This window comes from Haliaeetus albicilla, chromosome 7 (genome assembly GCF_947461875.1).
Source record: "Haliaeetus albicilla chromosome 7, bHalAlb1.1, whole genome shotgun sequence".
NCBI lineage: Eukaryota > Metazoa > Chordata > Aves > Accipitriformes > Accipitridae > Haliaeetus > Haliaeetus albicilla.
Window position 1 is genome coordinate 23,333,823 of NC_091489.1, and position 24,181 is coordinate 23,358,003.

At 40.7% G+C, this 24,181-nt stretch overlaps 2 protein-coding genes across 2 annotated transcripts; both read left to right on the forward strand.

Annotated features, from left to right (window-relative positions):
- The first annotated feature begins 531 nt into the window (after nt 1-531).
- TAAR1 (trace amine associated receptor 1) lies at nt 532-11,190 on the forward strand. The gene is made up of 2 exons (XM_069786184.1): nt 532-706; nt 8,416-11,190. Exon 2 carries the CDS (start codon nt 8,451-8,453, stop codon nt 9,519-9,521), a length of 1,071 nt encoding a protein of 356 aa, XP_069642285.1. The 5' UTR covers nt 532-706; nt 8,416-8,450; the 3' UTR covers nt 9,522-11,190.
- Nucleotides 11,191-18,653: 7,463 nt separating this feature from the next.
- LOC104317651 (trace amine-associated receptor 2) lies at nt 18,654-19,904 on the forward strand. The gene has a single exon (XM_009918559.2). It carries the CDS (start codon nt 18,783-18,785, stop codon nt 19,902-19,904), a length of 1,122 nt encoding a protein of 373 aa, XP_009916861.2. The 5' UTR covers nt 18,654-18,782.
- The last annotated feature ends 4,277 nt before the right edge of the window (nt 19,905-24,181 follow it).

A 24,181-nucleotide genomic window follows, 5' to 3' on the forward strand; every position in this document is an offset into this window, starting at 1 on the left:
TTAAAAAACAACAAGTTGCAGTTTGGCCACTGCTGATTTGTAATTTGGCCATATTTAGGTATAGTTCCTCTGGTATGGTAAAAGATATATAAATAGGCAATCAACACCTCTTAAGTCCCTGCTACAAAGCATATAAACACCAGAGCGTTGTACATAAAAGACAAGCAGAATTTTTTTCATTAGGAGGAAACAATATCTTTTTAATCGATCTTGTTCGCAGATACTGTTGAAGTATTGTGGTTGGATTTTTTTGAAAATATCCAGTCTGGGATAGACAAATCAAATTTTCAAAGATAACTGAAATTGCTAATGTTTGTCAACGTTACACAAAATTGAAAGGAGGGCGAGAAACATCGGGCTATCTTAAAAACAGTTCAGTGCTGTTAGCTCCATCTGTATCTTGACCATAATAAACATTTGTCTTTATTTTGTATGCTTCTTTCCATGAGCCTATCTTTAACTTCATTCAGAGGGATTAATCTTTGCATATACTAGTGGCTTGTGTCAGAATAGATTTATTACCTGCTTATCTTTTCTGAATATTTAATATTTACGTCATCCTGTTGATGAGATTTTTCCAGCAGGCTGTAAACCAGTCAGACCAAGCATGCAGCCACTCAGCTGTGGGATTCATGTGGGATGAGTCACTATCGCGCTGTATCCGCAGCCTGCGCTGGTTCATGATGAGGACATAACTCCTGAGCAGGTACTGTCTCCGTGTCGCGCAGTTCGAAATACAGTGAGCTGCTAATATGCTAGTCTGGGATTTTATTTTGTTTCAGAGATGAATCTTCTATGGTTAGCGCTGAAGGTAATAATTGTTATTCTGCACAGATTACTGCGTTCTTTCTGTAACGAACAGCAGTAATACCAACAGCAATGAGGTTTTGATGGTGGCTGAGAGGATGATTTAAAAAGCAATTCATTCCCAATAGCTGAAAGAAAACATAGCAAGGGGGCACAACTCTTTTCAGGCACAGCTATGAATTCAGAGTAAGGCTCTTTACTTTCTGTGAAGTTATTCCAGGGCCATAAGGATGCAGAATGACAAAGCTGGGACCGTACCTGCTTACTGCTCACTGCCCCCCTCCTCCGTGTTTGCCTTCGTGTTGGAGGTGGTGTTCGGAGTCTGCCAAATATCTACAAACCAGCCACAGTCCTAAATTCACTCCTGTGGGATTGGTGGGTGCACAGGAGCACCGGAGAGGCACGGGGGAACTGCCCCGCTGCGTGGGTGCCTCTGTTCTGCACCCGCACCTTGGCAGGGGGGTTCCCTCGCCCTGCCGAGGAGAGAGGCGAGGGGCTGCTCCTGCCCTCTGGGGAGCCCTGGCACTGCTCTCTGCCCCAGCAGCTTTTGCTACCAAGCGGGAGCAATGGACTGCCTTATGTCATTACTTAGCAGGGCTACCAAATATGTAGAACCCCCACCCTGTGCAGAGATAGTTTCGTGGCTTTGGATGGATGTGTTTTGCTTTGCTGTAAAAAGATGATTTTCTTGGAATCTCTTATTCCTCTGTGCATTTCAGAGATTTGCATTTATCTTGGGGTTTGGATTTATAGTCCTGATCCTAAGCACTACACTTTGAGAAAGAGCACAAACATCACATTACTCTGTATAAACAGCTATTTTTACTTGGCAAGGAAAAGTGATGGTTTCCACGGAAGAGTAAGAATATAAACCATGGGAAAAGATCTAGAGGTCAATCATCTCATGTGCTCTTCTTTAGATTCCTCTGATATAAAGCTGAGCTAATTTCAGGTTGTCTTCAGTGGAATTGCACCAGGTTTGCGGCAATAGCATTCAGATTAGCAGTTTGCACATCTTATCGTTTAACCAATATAATGAAATATTTATTTTGAATGGATAGCTCATTGGGAATTTGTGCATTTTCCCTCAGATTTCAAACATATGAATGGAAACTTAAGAAGATAATTTTTTGTAATGCTGTGCTTTTTTTCCTGAGGACTGTATAAACAGTGAGTGGAGTTATATGCTTTCATAACTCCTCTCCAACCATGCAACCACCTTAGAGCCTCCAGTAGTTTTAAATCCATGGTTCGCCTTGCAGAAAGCCAGTTTTTAAAATGAACTATATGAAAATGAGAAACTTTCCTCTGTGTAATATATTTCATCTGCCTAATATATATGTCTAAAATGATATTTTCTGCCAAATGACCAAACTGTGCCCATAGAAATGCAAGCTAAAAGAATCACAGTAGAAATCGATGCTGTCCTGCCTTTCATTTCTTTTCATGGTAACAGTTCTCATTCCCAAGCCCTGTTCTGTTCCTTCCCATTTCCAGTGTCTCTTCCACAGTCTTGCCTCGGAAGGACAGAATCATTTTTTAACACATTGTTCCAATGGGTTTGGTATCTGGCAAAAGTACTATTTCCAGTCCCTTCCATGCTGTTTTCCATTTTAATTATTTTATGTTTTAAAAACAAACAAACAAACAAGAAGTATAGATGAGCCAAGGCATGCTAGACAGTGTGACAATATCTCTTTTTCTTGCTTTTCCAAGAATTTGAAAACTAATTATTGCAGAAAGATAAATTTTGCAGAAAAGAAAGCCACAGCAACAATTTTGTAGAGAAGTTTTTACTTTGAATTTTGATGTATAACTGCTTTACTATATTACAGACTCAAAAGACTGTTGAACGCTGACTGTTTATAAGTGCTCTGAGGCCTCCCAATGATAGAGCTTGACCCATTTCTCTTTGATATTATAAATAGCAAGTTTGAGAATATTTTCGTGATCCACGTCAGCATTAAGCTGCAAGAAAATGCCTGTTTGAAGCATCTGCCCCAACACCATGAAAGCTTGTTACCAAAGTGTTCCTTGTGGCTCTAAATCAACTGACAATCTGGCCTGCTTAATTACTTAATTATCTTGATATCTTATAAACTGCCACTTTACATTCATTTCAGTAAACATACCATTAAATACCACCCTCCCCATGCTCACAGCTTCCTCTCAGTCTGTGGTTCATTCCTTTCTGATGCATATGGGTCTTGCAGTACAAGCTGGTGCATTCAGAGATAATGAATGCTAAGTGCTATGCCCACAGGTTGGTATTTGGTAGACGAGTGAAGGACATCTCCAAAGATAGTCTATACATAGACATCTCGCGGTGCCCGCCAGCGGCTCCGGCCATGGGCAGCCTCCTGTTGCTGTGGGGCTGCTGAAGGCAACTGCTGGACCCCACACCGGTCCCGTCCCCTGCCATGGGCAGTCATGCTCACCAACCAGCCTCAGCCCACTCTCTCCCCTACGCTTTGCAAAGTATATGATAGGTGTTTTGCAGTCCTTGGCCCTGAGCAGATTTTGGTAGGAGCAGAAAGGCTGGCCAGCCCCACAGATAAGTCTTTTCTTCTTTAGAGGTGAAGACAAGGTGGGAGCCCAGCTGCACTGGTATCAGGAGCAAAATTCAGCTTTAGCATCACCAAGCCCCTTTCTTTGTATTTTTTCTTTTTAAAATACATTTAATTATTTTAAAGTATATAGGTGTTGCTGGTAGTCAGCTAGAGAGCAAACATGGCCTGTCCCAGGAACCTGCACTCGAACCGGCTGCTCTCACATTTGTCATTTGAACTTCTCCTCCACCAGCATATTCCAGCGATAAGTACACAGTGCAGGCAGACAAGATATGACTGTCATACAGCCATCTGATTGTCGTGGTTTAACCCCAGCCAGCAACTAAGCACCACGCAGCCACTCGCTCACTCCCCCCCCCCCCCCCAGTGGGATGGGGGAGAAAATCAGGAAAAGAAGTAAAACTCGTGGGTTGAGATAAGAATGGTTTAATGGAACAGAAAAGAAGAAACTAATAATGATAATGATAACACTAATAAAATGACAACAGCAATAATAAAAGGGTTGGAATGTACAAATGATGCACAGTGCAATTGCTCACCACCCGCTGATCGACACCCAGCTAGTTCCCCAGCGGCGATCCTCCGCCCCCAGTCCCCCCACTTTATACACTAGATGTGGCGTCCCATGGTATGGAATACCCTGTTGGCCAGTTTGGGTCAGCTGCCCTGGCTGTGTCCTGTGCCAACTTCTTGTGCCCCTCCAGCTTTCTCGCTGGCTGGGCATGAGAAGCTGAAAAATCCTTGACTTTAGTCTAAACACTACTTAGCAACAACTGAAAACATCAGTGTGTTATCAACATTCTTTGCATACTGAACTCAAAACATAGCCCTGTACCAGCTACTAGGAAGACAATTAACTCTATCCCAGCTGAAACCAGGACACTGATAAATATTATAACCCTACAACATATCATTTTGCATCATTGGGTTTTGACTCTTCATTTTATTTCATCTCCCTGAGGACTCCTAACCCTTCCAAAGTCCTCAGCAGGTTTAAAAAGAAGCGGATTGCCTTCTGGAGAAATGTCACACATGAGAGGAAGAATGGCAAGTTGTTCTTGCATTTTATTGCAAGGCGGAAACTGGAGGAAAACGCTTTCTGACCGGACTCAAAATCTGGTCGTGAAAGGAGGCAGAGCAAAAACCCAGACCTCACAGCTGGCTGCTGCCTCCCTGCCTGCAGAGGAGCAGAGCTGCTCAGGGCAGGGGAAGGGTCCCCAGCCCCTGAGGGCTCCCCAGGGCTTTGGCTGCTTGCTGCCAGGTAGCTGCTTCTGAAACAAACACTTCAAGAAGAGCTGCCTTTCCAGATCATCCCCTTGAGTTTTGGCCACTGCATCACTCGCAGGAGGAGGGCGGCAGGAGAGCAGTGTGTGTGCGTGCACAGATGTCCTTTGACTAAGTCCCCATAATGAGCTGGCTGCCAGACTTCTTTATGAGTTTTGTACAGAGTAAGGCAACGTGGATTTGTTCCCCTAAACTTTACCTTCCTATAATATGTATGTGTCAGGATGGTAATTACCAAGGCCTAAACCTTCATGCCTCAAACAGAAGTACCTGGCTCTAAGGAAGGCCCACAGCTATGAATCTCAAAAGGGTGAAGGCCTCTCTCAGAGACCAGTTTTTGGGTGCCTAACATCGCTTTGACGTTTCCCCAACTCTGAGCAATTGGACCTGACTCCTCTCCTCGACATATCCTCTTGACTACACCAAGTGGTTTCTCACTCAGCTTGATGGTTGTTTCTGCACTTTTTTAGTTGGCAAACTGTCTTCCCATAGCAAGGGGAACCTTGCATTGCAACACGCCAGTCCCTTCATGAGTGCTGCCTCAAGAAAAATAAAAGAACCAAGTTGTTTGCATTCATTTCGATTTTTGTGCACATAATACAATGAAGCAGTTAACGCAGGTCATGCAGCAGAGTTTGCAAGTTGTAGTATCTTAATCTACCTTGTTGCATATGTCCTTGAGGTACCCAGCATAACTGGGCTTTAGCTGATGGTCACTATATTAACCGTCTTTATGTTCAGTAGTATCACTGTTTTAAAGGGCTGCATGGTCCTTTGTTGAGCAAAAAATTGATGCTCCTCATCTGTGACGCCAGTACAGCCAATAATAGGTGTTTACTTTAAACACCTTTTTTAGTAGCTGTATCTTGCAAATAGCTGTTAACTGATTAGGCTGCTAGATTAAACCTGTTTGTTCAGTAGAGTAATCAGAACTAGGCTGGTAAACACACATCATGTCACTCTGTACACTATATACCTTTTCAAGGAAATCTTACAAGCTGCTATAAACTACCTATACTTATGTATTTTGGTATATTTTAGAAGCTTACAGAAGGGTGACTACATGGTGGTTTTTGTTCTGTGCCTAGATGATCTCGGGCTGCTCACAGCATGATCACAATGTTTAATTGAACAAGTAAACATACTTCAAATGAGTTCAATTTACCTACAAATAAGGCATGTTAAACAAATGTGAGTGTTACAGCCATGATTTTGTTCTTAAGTGAGTGACAGAATGAACAGTTTGAGCTACTATTCACATTAACAGCTGCTCCTCAGACGAGGGGCCAGGAATGCTGCTCATTGCACCCAACACGCTCCAGCAATGTCCCAGGGCTACTGGAGACTGCTCCAGCTGTGGATTGAGTACCTGTCCTCTCAAAATTTGTGTTATCCAGAACTGTTACAATGGTGAAGAAGAGGGTCAGCTGTCTTTTGAGATGGTCTTTAAAAGGAAGGGGTGCCACTCACCCAGCAGAAAACAAATGACCGTCAAGAGCAGACTTCTACCCAGTGTGAGGGGAGAAAGGTAGGAGGACAGGTTTTTAAAAGGATGCTTCTTCGTATTTACATTTTATTGAATTTTGAACTTTGTAATTCATTATGGAAGAGAAGCGTTCTGCTTTCTTGTTGAAAAATTCTTCAGTGTTCAGCTCATTTGGACAGTTTGCCACATGAGTTTTGATGTATTTTGTTTCCGTATTAGGCAAAGCCACATACTTGATCTCAGTTTGCTCAATCTTTTGGTTGGAGGTTGGAGTTTCTTCTTTCTGTTTAATGAAAAAACAAAATCTTCTGAAAATAAGATTAATTTTTTTAAAAGAAAAACAGTTTCCAAGGGAGATCATACTTCTTTAGCTTAAACAGTTTCTCTGTCAGAGAACAATAGGGAAGTTAGTTATTCATCTTTTAAACAGAAAACTAGAGATAGCACCTTAATTCTTTTTTGTCTTTATAGCCTGTTTTACCGTATTTGTTTAATTAATTTACACATAACTTAAGATAAAAATCTATGTAGCACATTTATAACCTGAATGAGCTTAAAACTTTTATCATTATGTCCAGTACGTACACTTAAATTGCTGTTTAATTCTTTCTCCTGTGAAAATTGAAAATTTGGGTTAATAAAGATCCAGCTGGCTGTGCTTTCTCTATCTTGGGTTTAAATGTGCGAAAAGAAGAAATGATAGGCAGGAAAAGAAACATGAAGAGATGGACCAAAAGTGAAGGAAAAAATATAGGAAGTGATAGTTAAAGTGAGGTGGAAAAGAACAGAGATGTCGTTAAACAATAGTAGGCAGAAAAAAGGGGAAGCAAGAGGCACCCCAAACAGTAAATAAATATACTCGGATTCCATATATCCTGTTTTTCTGAGAGTGCCTCTGGATGCACCTTGTCCCTGGCATGCAGGTGCCACTGCCTGGCACTACTTGAAAATCCCTCTGTATAACACAGGCTGTTAGTGGTACCTGCCAGGGTTTCACAGGCTATAGTTTATCATCTGTATCATCTATATTCAGCTTCCATTTAGCTTCTAATAGCATGGTGTGCTTGTAATAGCATTTGATTTGATATAAGAAAAAATTAATTCTTCTGTGTGTTCTGCTGAGAATAACCAGAGGCAGCAAAGTCCCGAAGCAAATAGGATAAAGTAGTACTGGCTGAATTGCCGTCAGTATTTTTCCGACTTAAACAACCATGTTATATGCTAATGTTCCTTATTTATCATAATAATACTATTTTTCTGTTAATTAAAGGAAATCCAGGTCTTTCAACAATGAATATTGCTTGCCAAGTGCTTAAGTACTTTCATTAAATGCTGTTGTAAAAAGAGACTTGCAAATGGGATATGCTACTGCATACACAAGGGAAGGACAGCAATATTTTTGTCCTCAGATGAAGACTAAACCAATGTTCAGAAAATGTTTCTCTCCATGTTTGCGCCTTGGCTAAAAACAGTATTAGCATAATAAATACACATAACAATGCTAAACTGCTAGCACTGAAATAAACTAGAGCCCGACAGAAAAGAGATTTGCTTATACAGCAGCTAATGCTTCAGATTAGTCAGGCTCTTCCATTATAATTTGGCAGCAAAAAGGCAGAAATTTTTTTTTCCCTCTTAGATCTTTTCCTTACATCTCTATTTACAGCTAGAGCCTACAAGACTTTTGCAGTAAGACCCAATCTAGTGAGTCAGTGCCATCTGCCTAAAAACTAAGGGCTCGTGGAAACTTTTTGGTTTTGCCAGCCTTCACAGTGGGTTCAGTTATCACTATCAGGACACGGCTGGAGGAGACACCAAGCATGGGCGCCTCAGCTTTAGCCTTGTGTTTTAGACTTGTAGATCTTGGATTTATGTATCAAAAAATAAGTTGAGGGAGCTTCAGAATCTAAAATTACTGATTTTAAAGAGCAAACTGAGAGATACAGGACTCCAAGCAATTTTGATGAAGACTAGTACTGTTTAAACAGAAAATAACGAAAAGGACTTCTCATCTGCCTACTAGACAAGACATTGCCCAGTGCAGGCCTCTGGGAGCCACTGCTGTTCTGGTGTGATGACACCTCATTATACAGTTTATTTCATCAAAAGAGATTCCCATTTCAAGGGAAGTCTAATGATAGACGTGTCATTCTGTTAAAAGTAAAATTACAAAATAGTTTCATCCTTCATAAATAACGAAATGTGAATGTCCTACACATCCAAATAAATTAAGGTGTTTACAATTGCCTTTTTTTTTCCTTCCTGCAGCTCTCCCTCTATAGAAGAGAAAAAAACAGTTGTAAATGTATATCAGCATTAGGAAAAACAGTACCTGTGCTGCATACCTACATAGATTTGAGACCTCAGTAAGGATGCAACTGTGCTGTGAATCCGTAAACGGCTCTTGCATAAGGAGCAGCTGGTCAAACAGTATCCGTGTTTCCATGTATATCTTCATGATTTGCATTATTCTGGCCACAGTGGTTGGAAATTTGATGGTTATCATCTCCATATCACATTTCAAGCAGCTCCATACGCCTACCAATTTCCTGATACTTTCTATGGCTACAGTAGATTTTCTGCTGGGATTCCTCATCATGCCTTGCAGCATGGTGCGCTCTGTTGAGCACTGCTGGTATTTTGGGGAACTCGTCTGCAAGATCCACACAAGCATGGACATTATGCTGAGCACAGCTTCCATCTTCCATCTTTCCTTCATATCCATCGACCGTTACTATGCTGTGTGTGACCCTCTAAGATACAAATCAAAGATAAATACTTTTGTTATCCTGGTCATGATATTCATAAGTTGGATGGTGCCTGCTGCTTTTGCTTTTGGGATGATCTTTCTAGACCTAAACTTGCGAGGGGCAGAAGACATTTATAATCATATCCATTGTGCAGGAGGATGCTTTGTAATTTTTAGTGAAACTTCAGGTGTTGTGGCCTCCATAGTGTCTTTTTACATCCCTGGATTTGTTATGCTGTACATCTATAGGAAGATATACTCTATAGCCAAGAGACAGGCAAGATCCATTGATGCAATTAGCCAAAAAAAGATGAGATTTGAAATGAAGCACCACATTTCATTCTGCAGAGAAAGGAAAGCTGCCAAGACATTAGGCATAATAATGGGAGTGTTTCTCATCTGCTGGAGTCCATTCTTCTTCTTTACAGCAACCAATCCATTTATGAATTATGTGATACCTCCTATTCTCATTGATGCTTTGGTTTGGTTTGGTTACTTAAATTCTACATTTAATCCAATTGTTTATGCATTTTTTTACATGTGGTTTCGCAGAGCATTAAAGATGATTCTGTTTGGAAAAGTTTTTCAACAGGACTCTTCCAGGACTCATTTGTTTTTAGAGTAACATGCTTTAAATGGTTGGATTCATGGCTTTGAATTTTTGCCTGGAGGCTGAACTACTGAATGTAAGAGCTGAAAATGAAGGCAACACCTATTTGTTTACTCATTTACCAAATCTGGTTCAAGCAGATAAGCAACTATTGTGCTTTACATCTTCTTTCATTCCAGATTGGGATTTGTATGTGGTGTTTTGGTTATAGCTATTTATATGCAATGCACAGAAGAGCAAGATTTAAGTTAAAAAAAAAACTTAGAGCAGTTTATATCCCTGCTCTTAATCATTAAGAAATTATTCTGATACAATAGATTAATTTCTTGAACGAGATGTGTTTATATTACAATATTTGTGTTTATTTATTGTCCTCTAGAAAGAGCAGAAAAGACTTTCCTTCTGAATTTCTAGACATCTTTGAGTAATAACCCAAAACTCTTAAGTTTTGTCCTTCCTCTTCAGTATGTGTGCAGAGGTCAAAACAGGCCCATAACAAGCCATGCTAGCACACTCCATGGAGGGAAGATGGGACAGAGAAAAATTGTGCTGCTCCTTCTGTTTCCATTTCAACTAGTGCTTGTCACTTATGAGTCTGTCACTTAAAGGGTTTGCTGCTTAATGAGATCAGAAGCATGTTTAACAAGATCAAAGACAAGGAAAAATGTGATGTATGGAATGAAAAGCAATAGCAAAAAGCAACACTGAACCTGACAATGCCAGAAAATGATGCTTGTCTAATGAATGTTTCAATGTAAAATATTTGCCAATTTGCATATTACAGAACTTTTTCTTAGCTTGGACATACTGTTACTTTGTCTGATGGCAATGCTGTGACAGCTGGTGAGGAAAGTATATAGAGAATCGTGAAGAAATGCTATGGTTGGCCTGAATGGAGGGTGAATGGGGCAGGATGGCTGTGGAAGCACTAGGAGGAGTAGCAGAAGAAGGGCTGTAGGAATGGCTTGGGGTGAAGGCACCTGGGTGAGCAGGCTGTCAACGTTTCATCTGTGGGCAGCTTCTCAGGACACCCAGACTGGGGCACAAAGGGCAGGCGAGTAAGTCAAAAGCTAGCACATGGTCACCAGCTGAAGAAGACCCACAGACTGTCATTTTTTAATCTATGACCTGGCTTTTGTAGAGTTAACATATCACCAAACAGATGGAAGTAATACCTCTGCCCTGATCCTGTGACATCTGGTTGAACTATGAAGGACCAGTCCTGGGAATGGACAGCAAAGGATTAGTACCTGAGAAGAGACTATGAAGAGAATTTGATGACTCGGTACTGAAGTAAGAGCTATGCTCGTCAGTAAATTATATCCTCCATTCATGTGGCTTGTATAAGTGCACATCATATGTGTATCTTGCCTTTCTCTTCTGTGCTTTGTAGAGCACTGAAGCACTCTATGCTGTCAGGCATAAGAGTCGAATGATGCTACATTTCAGCAGAGCAAAATACCAGGATCTGAGAGAGTCTCTTTTACTGTTTCATTGCCATCTTGTAAGCTTGCAGTCACCAAAATGACATTAAAAAGAGCAATGAAATATATACCACACCAGCACTTGTGCTGTGGAAGGTAATCCTTGTTAGTGACAATATAACTACTTTAATACTTTATCTCAGAGAAATAAAGTAAGTTAAGATAAAAAACTCTACCTTTCTGAGAAATTAATGGGTAATTCTCTTCCTCCTTCATGGCCAGTGAAGCTGGCCTGATGTAGTGAATTCTCTCATGCTCAGTGTTACCTTCTGAAATGAACTGTGTGATTACTTGGACATCTTGATCTCTCTTAAAATAGCAGTTTCAGAAGTGCTGCCAGGTGATACCTCCTTTCTTCTCGTGGTCTTATAGATGGGAGGAAAGTGATCTTTCCCTATAAGGACTGTTGCCCATTGTCGTGGTTTAACCCCAGCCAGCAACTAAGCACCACGCAGCCGCTCACTCACTCCCCCCATCCAGTGGGATGGGGGAGAAAATCAGGAAAAGAAGTAAAACTCCTGGGTTGAGATAAGAACGATTTAATAGAACAGAAAAGAAGAGACTAATAATGATAATGATAACACTAATAAAATGACAACAGTAGTAATAAAAGGATTGAAATGTACAAATGATGCGCAGGGCAATTGCTCACCACCCGCCGACCGACACCCAGCCAGTCCCCGAGCGGCGATTCCCTCCCTCCCCCACTTCCCAGTTCCTAAACTAGATGGGACGTCACATGGTATGGAATACACTGTTGGCCAGTTTGGGTCAGGTGCCCTGGCTGGGCATGAGAAGCTGAAAAATCCTTGACTGTAGTCTAAACGCTACTGAGCAACAACTGAAAACATCAGTGTTATCAACATTCTTCACATACTGAACTCAAAACATAGCACTGTACCAGCTACTAGGAAGACAGTTAACTACATCCCAGCTGAAACCAGGACACCCATCTGAGGCTTTTTGAACATATTTACTAAGTTCAGCACATATTAACATAGTCCCTTCAGGAAGTCAATGGGGAAGTAGTTTCTTTCTCCTCATCCACTATCTCCTTGAAAATCTGGAAACATTACTGTGTTTCCAGAGAATTTCAACTCTACCAGAGTTCACAACTGGTCAGTCTCTCTTCATAACTTGCTTTGGCATCTTTCTGGCATTATTTTCTGGTTGCAGGAGGTGTTTGTGAATGAATATGATCCCAGCTTCTTTGCAGGATAGCCTCCAATTCGAATAGAGCACATGCCTCTGCAATCTGTGCCTAGACCCTAGTGCAAAGCTAATCCACGTAAAACCATAAAAATCATACCCACCCTCCTGAAGGCTGATAGCCATCTAATCTAAATTTAGACATCTAACAGTTAGGCACTACATCTACTCTAGTCATTAGTAGCTCTCTTTATACTCACTGTAGAAAAATAGTCATCTTCACAGGGTGCTTTATCTCACCAGCTTATCCATTTTTAGGTAAGTTGAATTGTTCCTGCAGATATTCTTTCTCTTTGTACCAAGAGGGATCTTCCAGTCACTAGAACAGATGTTTTGATGATTTTAGATATAATTTTTAGGTAGCTGAGATGAAGCTTACTCAGCATAGCTGAATCCCCACTATGGAAAAGTTGGGATGATCCTGGACTCCAAAAATGCTTGCGTCAAAGGCCAGTTTTCTGGAACTAGCAGTTAGATGTCTTCTCAGGACCAACTCTTGACTAGCAAGAGCCCTGAAATGAGATTTTGGATCTAGGCAGCAATCCATGGAGCTACTACTGAAGATTTCCCTGAATAGCTGCAGCTCGGAGATGATGGTGGATTGTGAAGTCTCAGAGGCACACATGCAGTTCCTTTTGTCCTGCCCTGGAGCACATCAGGAGGGAAGCAGGTCAAAAATTTTCAGCAGCCAGTAGGTCATCTGGAGGAGATGACCTGCCAGGGAGGGCAGATAGGGGACACCTTGGGTTAGGGGAGCCTCAGCCATCCCGTGCATGCTGTGCAGAAGTTTGGAGGGTGTTGTGGTTTAACCCCAGTAGGCAGCTCAGCCCCACACAGACCCTCGCTCACTGCCCTGGTGGGATGGGGGAAAGAATCAGAAGGGTAAAAGTGAGAAAACTCATGGGTTGAGATAAAGACAGTTTAATAGGTAAAATAAAGCTGCATGCACAAGCAAAGCAAATTAAGGAATTCATCACTACTTCCCATCTGCAAGCAGATCCTCAGCAGTTTCCAAGAAAGCAGGGCTCCACCATGCATAATGGTTACTTGCGAAGATGAACACCGTAACTCTAAACGTCCCCCTTCTTCCTTCCCCCAAGGTTTTACTGCTGAGTACAACATCACATGGTGTGGGGTACCCCTTTGGCCAGTTGGGGTCAGCTGTCCCAGCTGTGCCCCCTCCCAACCTCTTGTGCACCCCCAGCCGACCCGCAGAGAAGGCCTTGAGGCTGTGGAAGTACTGCTCAGCAACAGCTAAAACAAGGGGGGCTTATCAACACTGTTTTCATCACAAATCCAAAACATAGCACCATACAAGCTACTATGAAGAAAATTAACCCTATCTCAGCCAAAACCAGTAGAGAGGGCATCCCAACATTGTGGCTGCACAAGATGATCACAATGTATTTAATGTAAATGGAAATAGTGGAAGAAGAAATTTCAGTGCGTAGACCAACAACTCTCCCACAAACTAGTCTAGCCAAGATGTCACCAGTATTTATTCTCTGCAGAAGTAACAAGGGGCTTCCACATACAGACTGCTGGTGACCTTCACCCACACCTAGAAGGCAGTTCTCCTTGTTCTTAATAACCTGCAACATAAGTCAGCTTTGTGCACAGCCCAGCTCAGAAAGTTTCAGAAATAACTTTTTCCTCTGGTGTCTTATTACCTAAAGGTGGCACTTTCCCAAAGAGCCTCCTTGCCTTCTGTTTACAGAGTGCCTTCTCCAGCAGAGCAACTTTAATGAAGTCCCAGGTTACTTTCTCTCCTTAGCTCTAATCATAGGCAGCACAAAGCGATTTCTCACTGTGAAGGGGATGTACAAATGAGATATGTTAATGAGGCTGCAGGGACTCTGTTTGAACCCAAGACTTTAATAAATTAGGAGACCACAAGAAAAATGCTTCATGCTGCTATCCGATCATCAGATTATGAGTCAGGTCTGGTGAAGGAGAATGTACCTTACTGCAATCTCAAAGTGTTATCATGTAAATGAAGTGCAAAGGGTATTGTTAAATTCCTTATCAACACATTTAATTAGTGACCTTATTAAACACTTCCCAGATGGCTACCTTTTTCAAAACAAATGAATCTCCAGTGGGTGATTTCATATGTTTTAACTTCCCTGAAAACTTATGCAAAGCAATTACTTCAGCATGATGAAAGGCTCTGTTTCACCAGTAAACTTGTGTCTGTTCATTTTGCCACCAGCGAGCCCAATTTGCAATGTCACCTTCCTCTCATGCATTGTACAAAACCGACGGTACATTTCAGAGTCGTAGACTGCTGCCTGTCCCCTCTGCCTTAGTGCCTGTAGCTCGTGTTTGGGTGGTTGTAACATGGTGCTGCAGCTTCTGCGCTGCCACCTGCTATGGCCTCGTGCACGGCGGTCCCACCTGCGCCGAGTCCTGCAGTCTGCCCCTCAGACAGCAGACGCAGCAGGATGGGGGCAGAGGAGGAGCACTGACAGCCCAAGCAGGACCCTTCTAGAAGGCTTGCAAGGAAAGCCTCGCTCCAAAATGGAGTATTCTAAACTGCTAGATAAAAAAAATCATTAGTGCAGTGTTCAAACAGAAAAATTGAGCTCTCAAACTGTGTAAATATTGCAAAGTGTATGGCTTTCCTTAAATCATTAACTCATCTAGGTTGTGCACACTGTGCACTCTTTGTCCTCTACAATGCATTAATACCCATTCAACAAGGAAGAAAATACTACATACAGTTAAACATAAGATACTTAGTGTTCTGAAAAAGCCTTTTACTTCTGTAGTTTTTCTGATCATCTTAGTTATCTGCAACACTACTTCCACACTACTGCATCTAAAGACATAATCCAGAATAAGACCATGCCTATCTGTAAGCACTTTTTGACTAGTCTGTTTCCATTACACATAGCCTAAATTTTATAAACTTCTATGATGAAATCAATGGCCTGGTAGACAAGGGGAGAGCAGTGGTTATTGTCTGCCTAGACTTCAGCAGGGCTTTCGACACTGTCTCCCATAAGATCTTCATAGAGAAGGTAATGAAGTATTGGCTGGATGAGCAGACACTGAAGTGGATTGAAAACTGGCTGAACGGCGAGGCCCAGAGGGTGGTGATGGCTGGCACAAAGTCTAGTTGGAGGCCAGCAACTAGTGGTGTACCCCAGGGGTTAATACGGTGTCCGATCCTGTTCAACATCTTCATTAACGATCTGGATGATGGGGCAGAGTGTTCCCTTCCCACCTCAACCATTCTGTGATTCTGTGATTCTATGAAATTTAATTGCCATAATATTTACTGAGTCTTGCATAATGTTACATAGTCTTGCATAATCAGATTCCAATTAAATTTAATTTCCCACTTTGTAGGGGTTTTAATAAGATATTTTCACCTTCATGCTGCTATTTTAAATCCAACCAACTGCATGGGTAGTTGAAAATGTTTCTATGTGATGACTACGCAATAGCCTTTGTAAAACAAATTTATTTCCTAACAGACTGGATTCACAGGTAACTTAGGCAGTGGGAACTCCACAACCCACTCCTAGATGTCTCAACTTCTTAATTCCCATAAGTATAGGAAAAGTCAATCTCCTTAAATACTGAGTACTCACAGCATGCTGACTAAAAGACATCTGTCAGTTAAAGAGAGATCACTGAAAACAGAGTGCATCCTATACCCTCTGGATTTTCTCAGTTACCAACAGGACAAGACAGCTCTTTAAGAAAATTTGAGCTTGTCTTTTGCTCTCTGCTGCTGTGATTTCTGCTTTACTGGAGCCAGCCCAGAGGAATAACAGCAGTTAGTAATAAATAACCAAACAGTTCTTTCCGATCAATAATTAAGATCAACATGGAAATGATGAGGTACAACATGAAGGAAGCTCATAGGCTGTAATAAAACTAAACTGTTTTACCAGTGAAAATTATGACTACAACAATTTTCTCTCCACACTGCCTTTGCAGTAGAGCATTGCCTCATATGACTAATTCTCAGAGACAATTTCTAAGGTCCTTTCTGTAGTCTTGCTTTAACCTAGTTAAAGAGTTTCTTTTATAAAGGTTTCAATTCCTGTACAATTGTTAGCAGGTTTTAGACATTTAATTTCTGAAAGGTGAGGTGTCAAACCATTCCTCGTCCACTATCTTCTGTCCCATGCTAAAAGGAGGACCAATGGTGAGACACATGGGACACTGCTTTCTGAAGGTAATGCTTTTTCAAGTGTAGCCTCTTTCCACAGATTTTTTTTTAATTTAATATAATTGTGTCTGCATAGATGTCTGCACAGATTTATGTTTTAGTAACTTCTTTTAATAAAGGATCGTCTGTGTAAATCTTGCATATCTCTCACTTGATTACTTAAAGTTACTAAACATGCCTGTCTCAAAAATACTGACAGAACTCAAAGATAAAATATTTCTGCTATACACACTGACAAAATTTTACTATTTTTGGAGTCTGTAAATGATTCTGTTGTAGATAATCCCAGAGATTTGCATTTTATTTCCAACAGAATGTTTCCTTGTTTGTCTTTAAAGCAGCTGCCATAAAGGTAGACTCCTTTAAATGTTCTTACTTTTCCCTTAATTCATTTTAAAAAACATGTTTATTTTCTGCCCTGTTCTCACAACATACTGTATATCGCATTCAATAAAAATCCAGTTTCTCCTGAATAGCATTCATTTACCCTTGGATTTGTAATGCATCTTCAATACACCTGCATAAGGGTGAGCATTAAGTCTGAACACACACCTCTGACCTCAGAGGACTCCACTTATTCACGTTAATAGTGAATTAATTTTATCTTTTCTTGTAAAAAAATAAATACCACCTTTCCTACTTTTTATTTATTTATAAATAATAGATTGTCCAATAACAGATGATAGATTGACCTAAATTGACACTTCTTTTTATCCGTTTCTGTAATGTATATTATGCAAAAGCCGCAGATACAGCCAGCATGAGAGAAAGTGCTGTTGCTGCCCATTAAATTACAAGGTGGTAATCTTCAGGGTTATTAAATATTTCATTTCTAAGTTTCATTAGAAATGGTAATCATTAAAAAATGTGAAAGAATGTATTAGCCACTAAAACATAAAAACCAGAACATCTTTCTTTCACCTTTATCTTTAGCCTCTCCTTTCAGAGACTCGTTTTGATATAACTTGTACCTACCTTAAGTCACCAAAATAGCTCCTCTATACACAAGGGTAAATGAATTAATAGAGCAAACAAAAGTAATGGTCTTGGGAATAGAGACACTTGGCTTTGTTTATCTCCTGTTGATGTAAACCCCTACATTATATACATATTTTTCACTCAGAATCTCCTGGGACTTAAGTGTAATGTCATAAAAGAAAAATAAATTCCCACCTTTCATTAATCTGAGCCAAGATGCAGAGGGGGTCTGCTTTTTAGCAACATTGCAGTTTTGCAGGACAAAAACAAAACAGGAAAATGTCTACTTAGAGAAGCTATTGATGGTATTACTAAAAGAGAACCAGGTAGGACTAGCCTATAAAACTAACTACCAAGTACTCTTTTTAATCTTGTGATGCTCTGTTTCTGTATTTTCTTCATTCCAGGGTGATACCTATTGGAAAAAGTCAGTGGACTGAGCTGCTTCCCAAGTTTCTTTTAAGTGGGTTAAATTGCCGTGGAGGAGAGTATCTCTTTCTGTGTCTATTTCTAAATTTGCTCTTTGTCCAAAAGAAGTTATCAGGAAAAGAGGTGGAAGAAATGGGTCTGGTTCTCCCCAGAAAAATGAAGGGAATTTTTTACCCCTTGAAAATATTCACTCATATATTAATTTATAACTACTGCAGCTGGACCACAGTCTATCACAGGAGACAAGACTCGACCTATCTCCACTCCCTTTTAGTTAGTGGAACTATAATGATAGAAAAAAGTGTATTATGTAGGAAAGAAAATAATACTTCTTACCACACCAGTTTTACAACCGATTTCCATCAGATGCATTCATTGCCAGTACTTCATAATCCACAGCAGGTGAGTTTAGCATCATAAATAATTTGGAAAAGGGGGTTTTGGCAGCTGATTTGTGACTCTTAAGATGACTGTTTAGGTGAATAGCACATTAACTGAAATCTCCAAGAAAGCTGAGGTTTGTCAGCTCACATAACATTTCTCCTATAGAAAAAAGATCAGTGTTCTAAGATTGAAGAGACAAAAAAATCCTATATAGTATTTACAGACTGAAGTGACTTGAGGGGTTTCTTTGTCTATGCATCTTTTTCTTCTAACACTTTAAAATTACTAATACTATGATGTATAAGAAGTACAAGAACTCTATTTTACAGAATGCTCCAGACAGAATGCACAAACTAAAATTGACATTATCACATTATATAGTTATTTTAAGAGGTAATTAAGTTTACTTTCAACTGCTTTTTTAAAAAATATTGTTTGCAATGAATTTTATAATAGCTTCCAGTTATCAGATTTCATGTACCATTTCAGAAAAATAATGCATTGCAACTGGTCCCTATTTAAGCCAAGAGAAGGTCTGCTTCTGAATTTCTGCATTTCACTTAGTAATTGAGTTCATGCTCTTGCCTTACTTTATCTTGTATTCTCATGTTAGGAATTGGAATCTTTCGGAAACTTAAATCTGCCTATGGAACTGCATCTCCATTAGAAAAGTCTAATGAAAGATTGATTATGCTTTCTCTGAATATCTCGAGGGATTTGACTGATTGCTCTGAGTTTGGAAATACATCCTGTCCTGAGAGCTTTAGGTCAGCCGGAGTACGAGGGGTAATGTATCTATTCATAACAGCAGCCTTCATTCTCACCATCTTAGGGAATCTGGCCATAATCGTTTCCATCTCGTATTTCAAGCAGCTTCATTCTCCGACCAATTTCCTCATCCTATCCATGGCTGTCACGGATTTCCTGCTGGGCTTTGCCATTATGCCTTACAGCATGGTGAGGTCTGTGGAGAACTGCTGGTATTTTGGGATGACATTCTGCAAAGTTCATTATAGTTTTGACCTGATGCTCTGTTTAGCTTCCATTTTCCATCTTTGTTCCATTGCCGTGGATCGGTTTTATGCAGTCTGCCACCCTCTGCATTATGCCAGCACCATGACTGTTGCGGCCATAAAACAAATCATAGCAGTGTGCTGGTCAGTGCCTGCTGCTTTTGCTTTTGGTGTAGTTTTCTCAGAAGCTTATGCTTCTGGAATTGAGGGTTATGAAACACTGGTTAAATGCTTGAGCTTGTGCCCTATTATGTTCAACAAACTGTGGGGAGCTGTTTTATTTACAGTTGGTTTATTTGCTCCTGCTTGTATTATGATAGGGATTTATGTTAAAATTTTTACTGTCTCCCAAAGGCACATGTGTGAGTTGAGCCAAGCACACAGGCACACAAAAAGTGATAAGAAAAATGAGCTTTCTAAGAATAAAGACAGGAAAGCTGCCAAGACTTTAAGTATAGTTATGCTGGGTTTCTTAATATGCTGGTTTCCTTGTTTTTTCGCAATCTTAATTGATCCATTTTTAAATTTCTCTACTCCTTTACCTTTGTTTGATGCTCTAAACTGGCTTGGGTATTTAAATTCTTTCTGCAATCCATTAATATATGGCTTTTTCTATCCATGGTTTCGGAAAACATTTAAATATATCTTAAAAGGCAAAATATTTAATCCACATTTTCGTACAATAAAACTTTTATCTGAAGATCAGTCATGGTAATAGATTCTACTACTGACAGCAGCTCTAGAAATGAAGAAGAAAGAGTGGATTACTGGATATTCATGGTTCAGTAAAAGCCTGAAATGTGCAATATGAATTTTATGAGTCAGTCTTGTAGAATTATCTCATCAAATATTTCTTTAATAAAATCAGACTCATTTCATATGATACTTATTTACCACTTGTGTTCACTCTTAATGCCTTGAGAGTGTTTCAGAAGTTTCCTTCTACAATCTCTTAAGGTATTGGGTTTTTTTTAATTTCAGAAAGTATTTACATACAGTCCATAAACACTATTTCACCTAATCTTGTATGCATGCAGCTAATCTTTCTTGAGGTTCACCAGATAATCTCCTGAACTGAATACATCCCAAGCTAATATGGTGACAGTCTTTGTCACCCTTTTGTGACTGGGGCATTAGCAGATGTATAGACTCTGCTGTTATTCCCAAGCAAATAGAATTTAAGTGTAATTTTGGCTTGAAGATGATCTTTTTCCCTGAAAACAACAGAATCAGGTTTTCAGCCCTTGTCCTCCATGTGCTTCATACTTGAGGAGGAGTACTCAGAAACGAGAGTACTGCTCACACTCAGGTACGTGCTTGTCCTTTCTTCGTTTAGATGTCAGGCTCCAGATGTTATAAAATATGCTTGCTGACAGCCCACCCCATATTCACCCCACCACACTTTCACACTGGACTAGAGCCTCTCACTGAGGTCCTTGCCATGCTGAGCTCCCTCTGAAGTCAGTAAGAATCACTGACAGGTTCACATCAGTTACATGCTTAAAATAAGGTTGGCTGAGTTGTTGTTACTGAATCCAGATACTGCAGTCTTTTTATTGTGAATTGTACCTCTGACTTACCTTTTGTGGTATGCATACAGTGTATACTCTACCCTTATTAAAGTCTGACTACCAAAAAGCCACCCACATGTTTATTCACTTCTTGACTTATTGCATCTATATTAGTATGGCATGCCAGTGATAGCTGCTCATTTTCTTTGCTGAAAACTTTTTAATGGATTTGTAATAACATGAACACGTTCTATTTGGGATCTGGAAAATTCCCATTTCACCCCAACCCTGAAACATCTGAGACAGAAAGGAGCTGGAAGGTCACAGATTTATCTGGGCTGAAGTGTAAGGCTCTCATCTTTCGTAATAAGAAACATAAACCCCAAGGTCTTTAAGCTGATGCAAATACTTTCTCTGTGCACAGTTGCCACTAGCTGAACAGCCAGAGCAGGGAACAAAGCAGGGCTGGATGCAATAAAGACTTTAGGCACCTAGAAGTTGGATAATACTTTGTCCCATATCGTTGCTCAAAGCATGCCCAGGGAGACCCCCAGATTAAACACGAGGGCAGCGGGAGTGGGGCTCAGGGAGAGCGAGAAACTGAGCAGCAGGTTGCTTGCAGCCAAGCCTCAGGTTTGTCTAGACTCATCTTATCTGGTTTTGTTCCTGCAGTGCTTTCCTGGGGGCCAGCTCTCTGGAAGCTCTGGTCAAGTGGGGGGCAACCTTTGCATACACTTCACATGACGCCTCCCTGGCCAGTGTCCCACCTGGGATGCTCTCAGGAACTTCCTGCTTCTCCTCCTGGAGCTCAGCCACACGAAATACACAGTGTTTGGGGGTGATACGGAGAGCCTGCAGTGTGCCGGTGCTGGCACGGAATGGGGAGCTCCATGCGAGGGGATGGGGAGCACAGCAGAGTTGGTGTCGCAGCCAGCTGTCCCAGGTCATGTCTGCATGCGGCTCAGTGTGGCTTCTTCAAAGAAACTTGTGCCCCATCAGATCTGTCTTTGTGTTAAAACTAGTCTATGAGGGTTTTTACTGAAAGCTAACAAATGCTAAATATCCCTGACATTCTTCTAGCAGTGAAGCCATGACTCTGATGATGGGCCAAAAAATTAGATATAACACTAGACTTGGAGGCAACTACAGATCCTTTTCAAGCATCTTCACAATGTTTGCTGCCAGCAGTATTTGCCACTGTACTCAAATATTCTGCAGAGTGAGTTTTAATCCCTTCTGTTCGTTACACAAGAATAGGATAAGTTAATGTTAGGTGCCTAATTAAGTCCCTAAGGCCACATTTAGGCATTTCTGAAAACTCTTCTACATATTAAATGTGTAGCTGGTAACACATGATGCAATTGGAGACATTTTAAGTAATGATTAAATTACTTCATTAACACATAGCATAAATCATTCAGAGTCAGCCCAGTACATGACATCTCCTACAAAGGCAACATTTCTTCCAGACTGCAAATCTTCAGGGAACAATTTTGAGCAATCTGTGAGGCTTCAATGTGTCATGTCCTTGTGTGTGTCCAGTGTGTGCCCTTGGATGTTAAAGGAGTATCTACTTTGTCAGTCTTGCTACCCAATTTGCAGCCTGCACCTACATCTTCTTCAGTAGTTCTTCTGGCCAAGGGGACTTGCAGATCTGTCAGATGGTGGGATTTGGTTCCTGAACAACTTTGTGGCATGTCATGCTGTTCCACCTGCTGTTAAACTTGATACTGGTGCTAAACTTGGTGCTAAACAAAGCACTGCTTTGCACAAAACCTAGGGCATCAGAGTAACAGGGATTTTTTTTGTGGACCACAGCTGCTGGTGCACAGGAGAACATGAGTGTCTTGTGGGTTTTGCTATAACATATTAATCACATCCAATTCAATGGGGTACACCATTTATGTTCAGATGCAAGCACTGCAGATCTCTTCATTTCCTCCTCTCCTTAAATATCATGGTAAATTGTTTTGTATTATTTTTTCTGAAACACATGCTCACCCATTAATCTGTTGGTCCAAGCTACACAGTGAACTGTTTTAGCCTGAATTCTGGTCTATATCAAATCTGGACCATGTTCTTCTCCACAGGGCAGCAGCCAGAAGGGTTAAGACTTCTTCTATCTTTTTTTACTGTGAATGATTCCAGCAAGAGCTGACATTGCTCTCAGAGGATATATTTCCAATCCTGGACTCAGAAGGGAGTTCAAGCTCCCACATCCAGGTGGGCACCTCAGTCTGACAGCACTATTTTTTTTTTCTTTTGGTCATTTCTGTCACAGCCTAAACTGTGAGAAAGGATTTCCTACCCCCTTGTGGAGTCCACAGGCAAAGGCAGCTTTCAAGAAAAAAGTCAACATCTATTACTAAGAAAGGGGTAAAAAAAAAAAAAGTTAAATCCTTGGGTTGCAACAACACCAGCTGAAAACTTTTTGAGAAATAGATTGATTTATTTTTGCAAGCTCTGTGCTGATTTTTATTTTATACCTTAATACTGCAGAGCACTTAACAAGTATTTAGCATAAAGTCACTGATATAACCATGGTTCTGAAGGCAGGCGTGTTTTGCAGGTGAAGGAAGTGAGCAATAACATAAAACATCCAAATGGCAATTATCTGGAGACACTGCAGTAGCATCTCCAAAATAAATTAATCAAGATTTAAATTAATGGTTTTGGTTTACAGGCATTAATTTTTCTATTCAAGATGAAAATACGCCAAAGAAGCCAGATAAGTTCAGGTAAATTAATGCTCAATAGTCAGCATCCAATTTTCAGTTATAATGTTTTTTTAACAAAAAAACCCCACAACATTTTAATCGGATTAAGTGAAAATTAAGTAAATGAAAGTAACTGTTCCAAGAAACTCCTGACAAAAGGGCCTATACAGCTGTAACTGTAATATATTAAACTGATTTATTTATTCTTCCATTTATATAACCTAATGAAATCATCTTCCCACTGGATCAGCTGCGAGTCAGTCTTCGTGGCTACAGCAGCAACGAAGCATCAATGAAGCATTACAGAGAAAACCCACATACAAAAGGATGTGCAGTTTCTCAAGAGACGGCCATGAACCTTTTTAACAATATATAAACAAGAACATTCCAGTTTCTCTTGTAAGAAAGGAGGAGTGCTTTCACTCATGTTTTTACTCACACATTTCCACCAAAATGCAGGATGGAGGAAAAAAGCACTCAAAGGAGCCTTGGATTTTAATAGGGATATTTAAACACACCAAAAAAATTGATCTGGGGTGTAGACCGGAGCAAGATGGAAAGGCAGGGGAAGGGAGCCTTCTGAGGCAGGAGGGGAGGGGAAAACAGGCAAATATTTGCTTGACTCTGACCGGGAGCAGCCTTCTCTCGCTCCCTGCCTGCAAGCAGAAGCTGCAGCTGCAGCAGCTCGCAGGCGAGGCCAGCCGGGAGGGGGGCAGCTGGCCTGTGCCACCGGCCCCCATCAGCATTTTCATACCCGTCAGCTA

Coding starts and splice junctions, on each gene's coding strand:
- TAAR1 (XM_069786184.1), top strand. CDS start 8,451: ATGTATATCAGCATTAGGAAAAACAGTACCTGTGCTGCATACCTACAT.
- LOC104317651 (XM_009918559.2), top strand. CDS start 18,783: ATGTTAGGAATTGGAATCTTTCGGAAACTTAAATCTGCCTATGGAACT.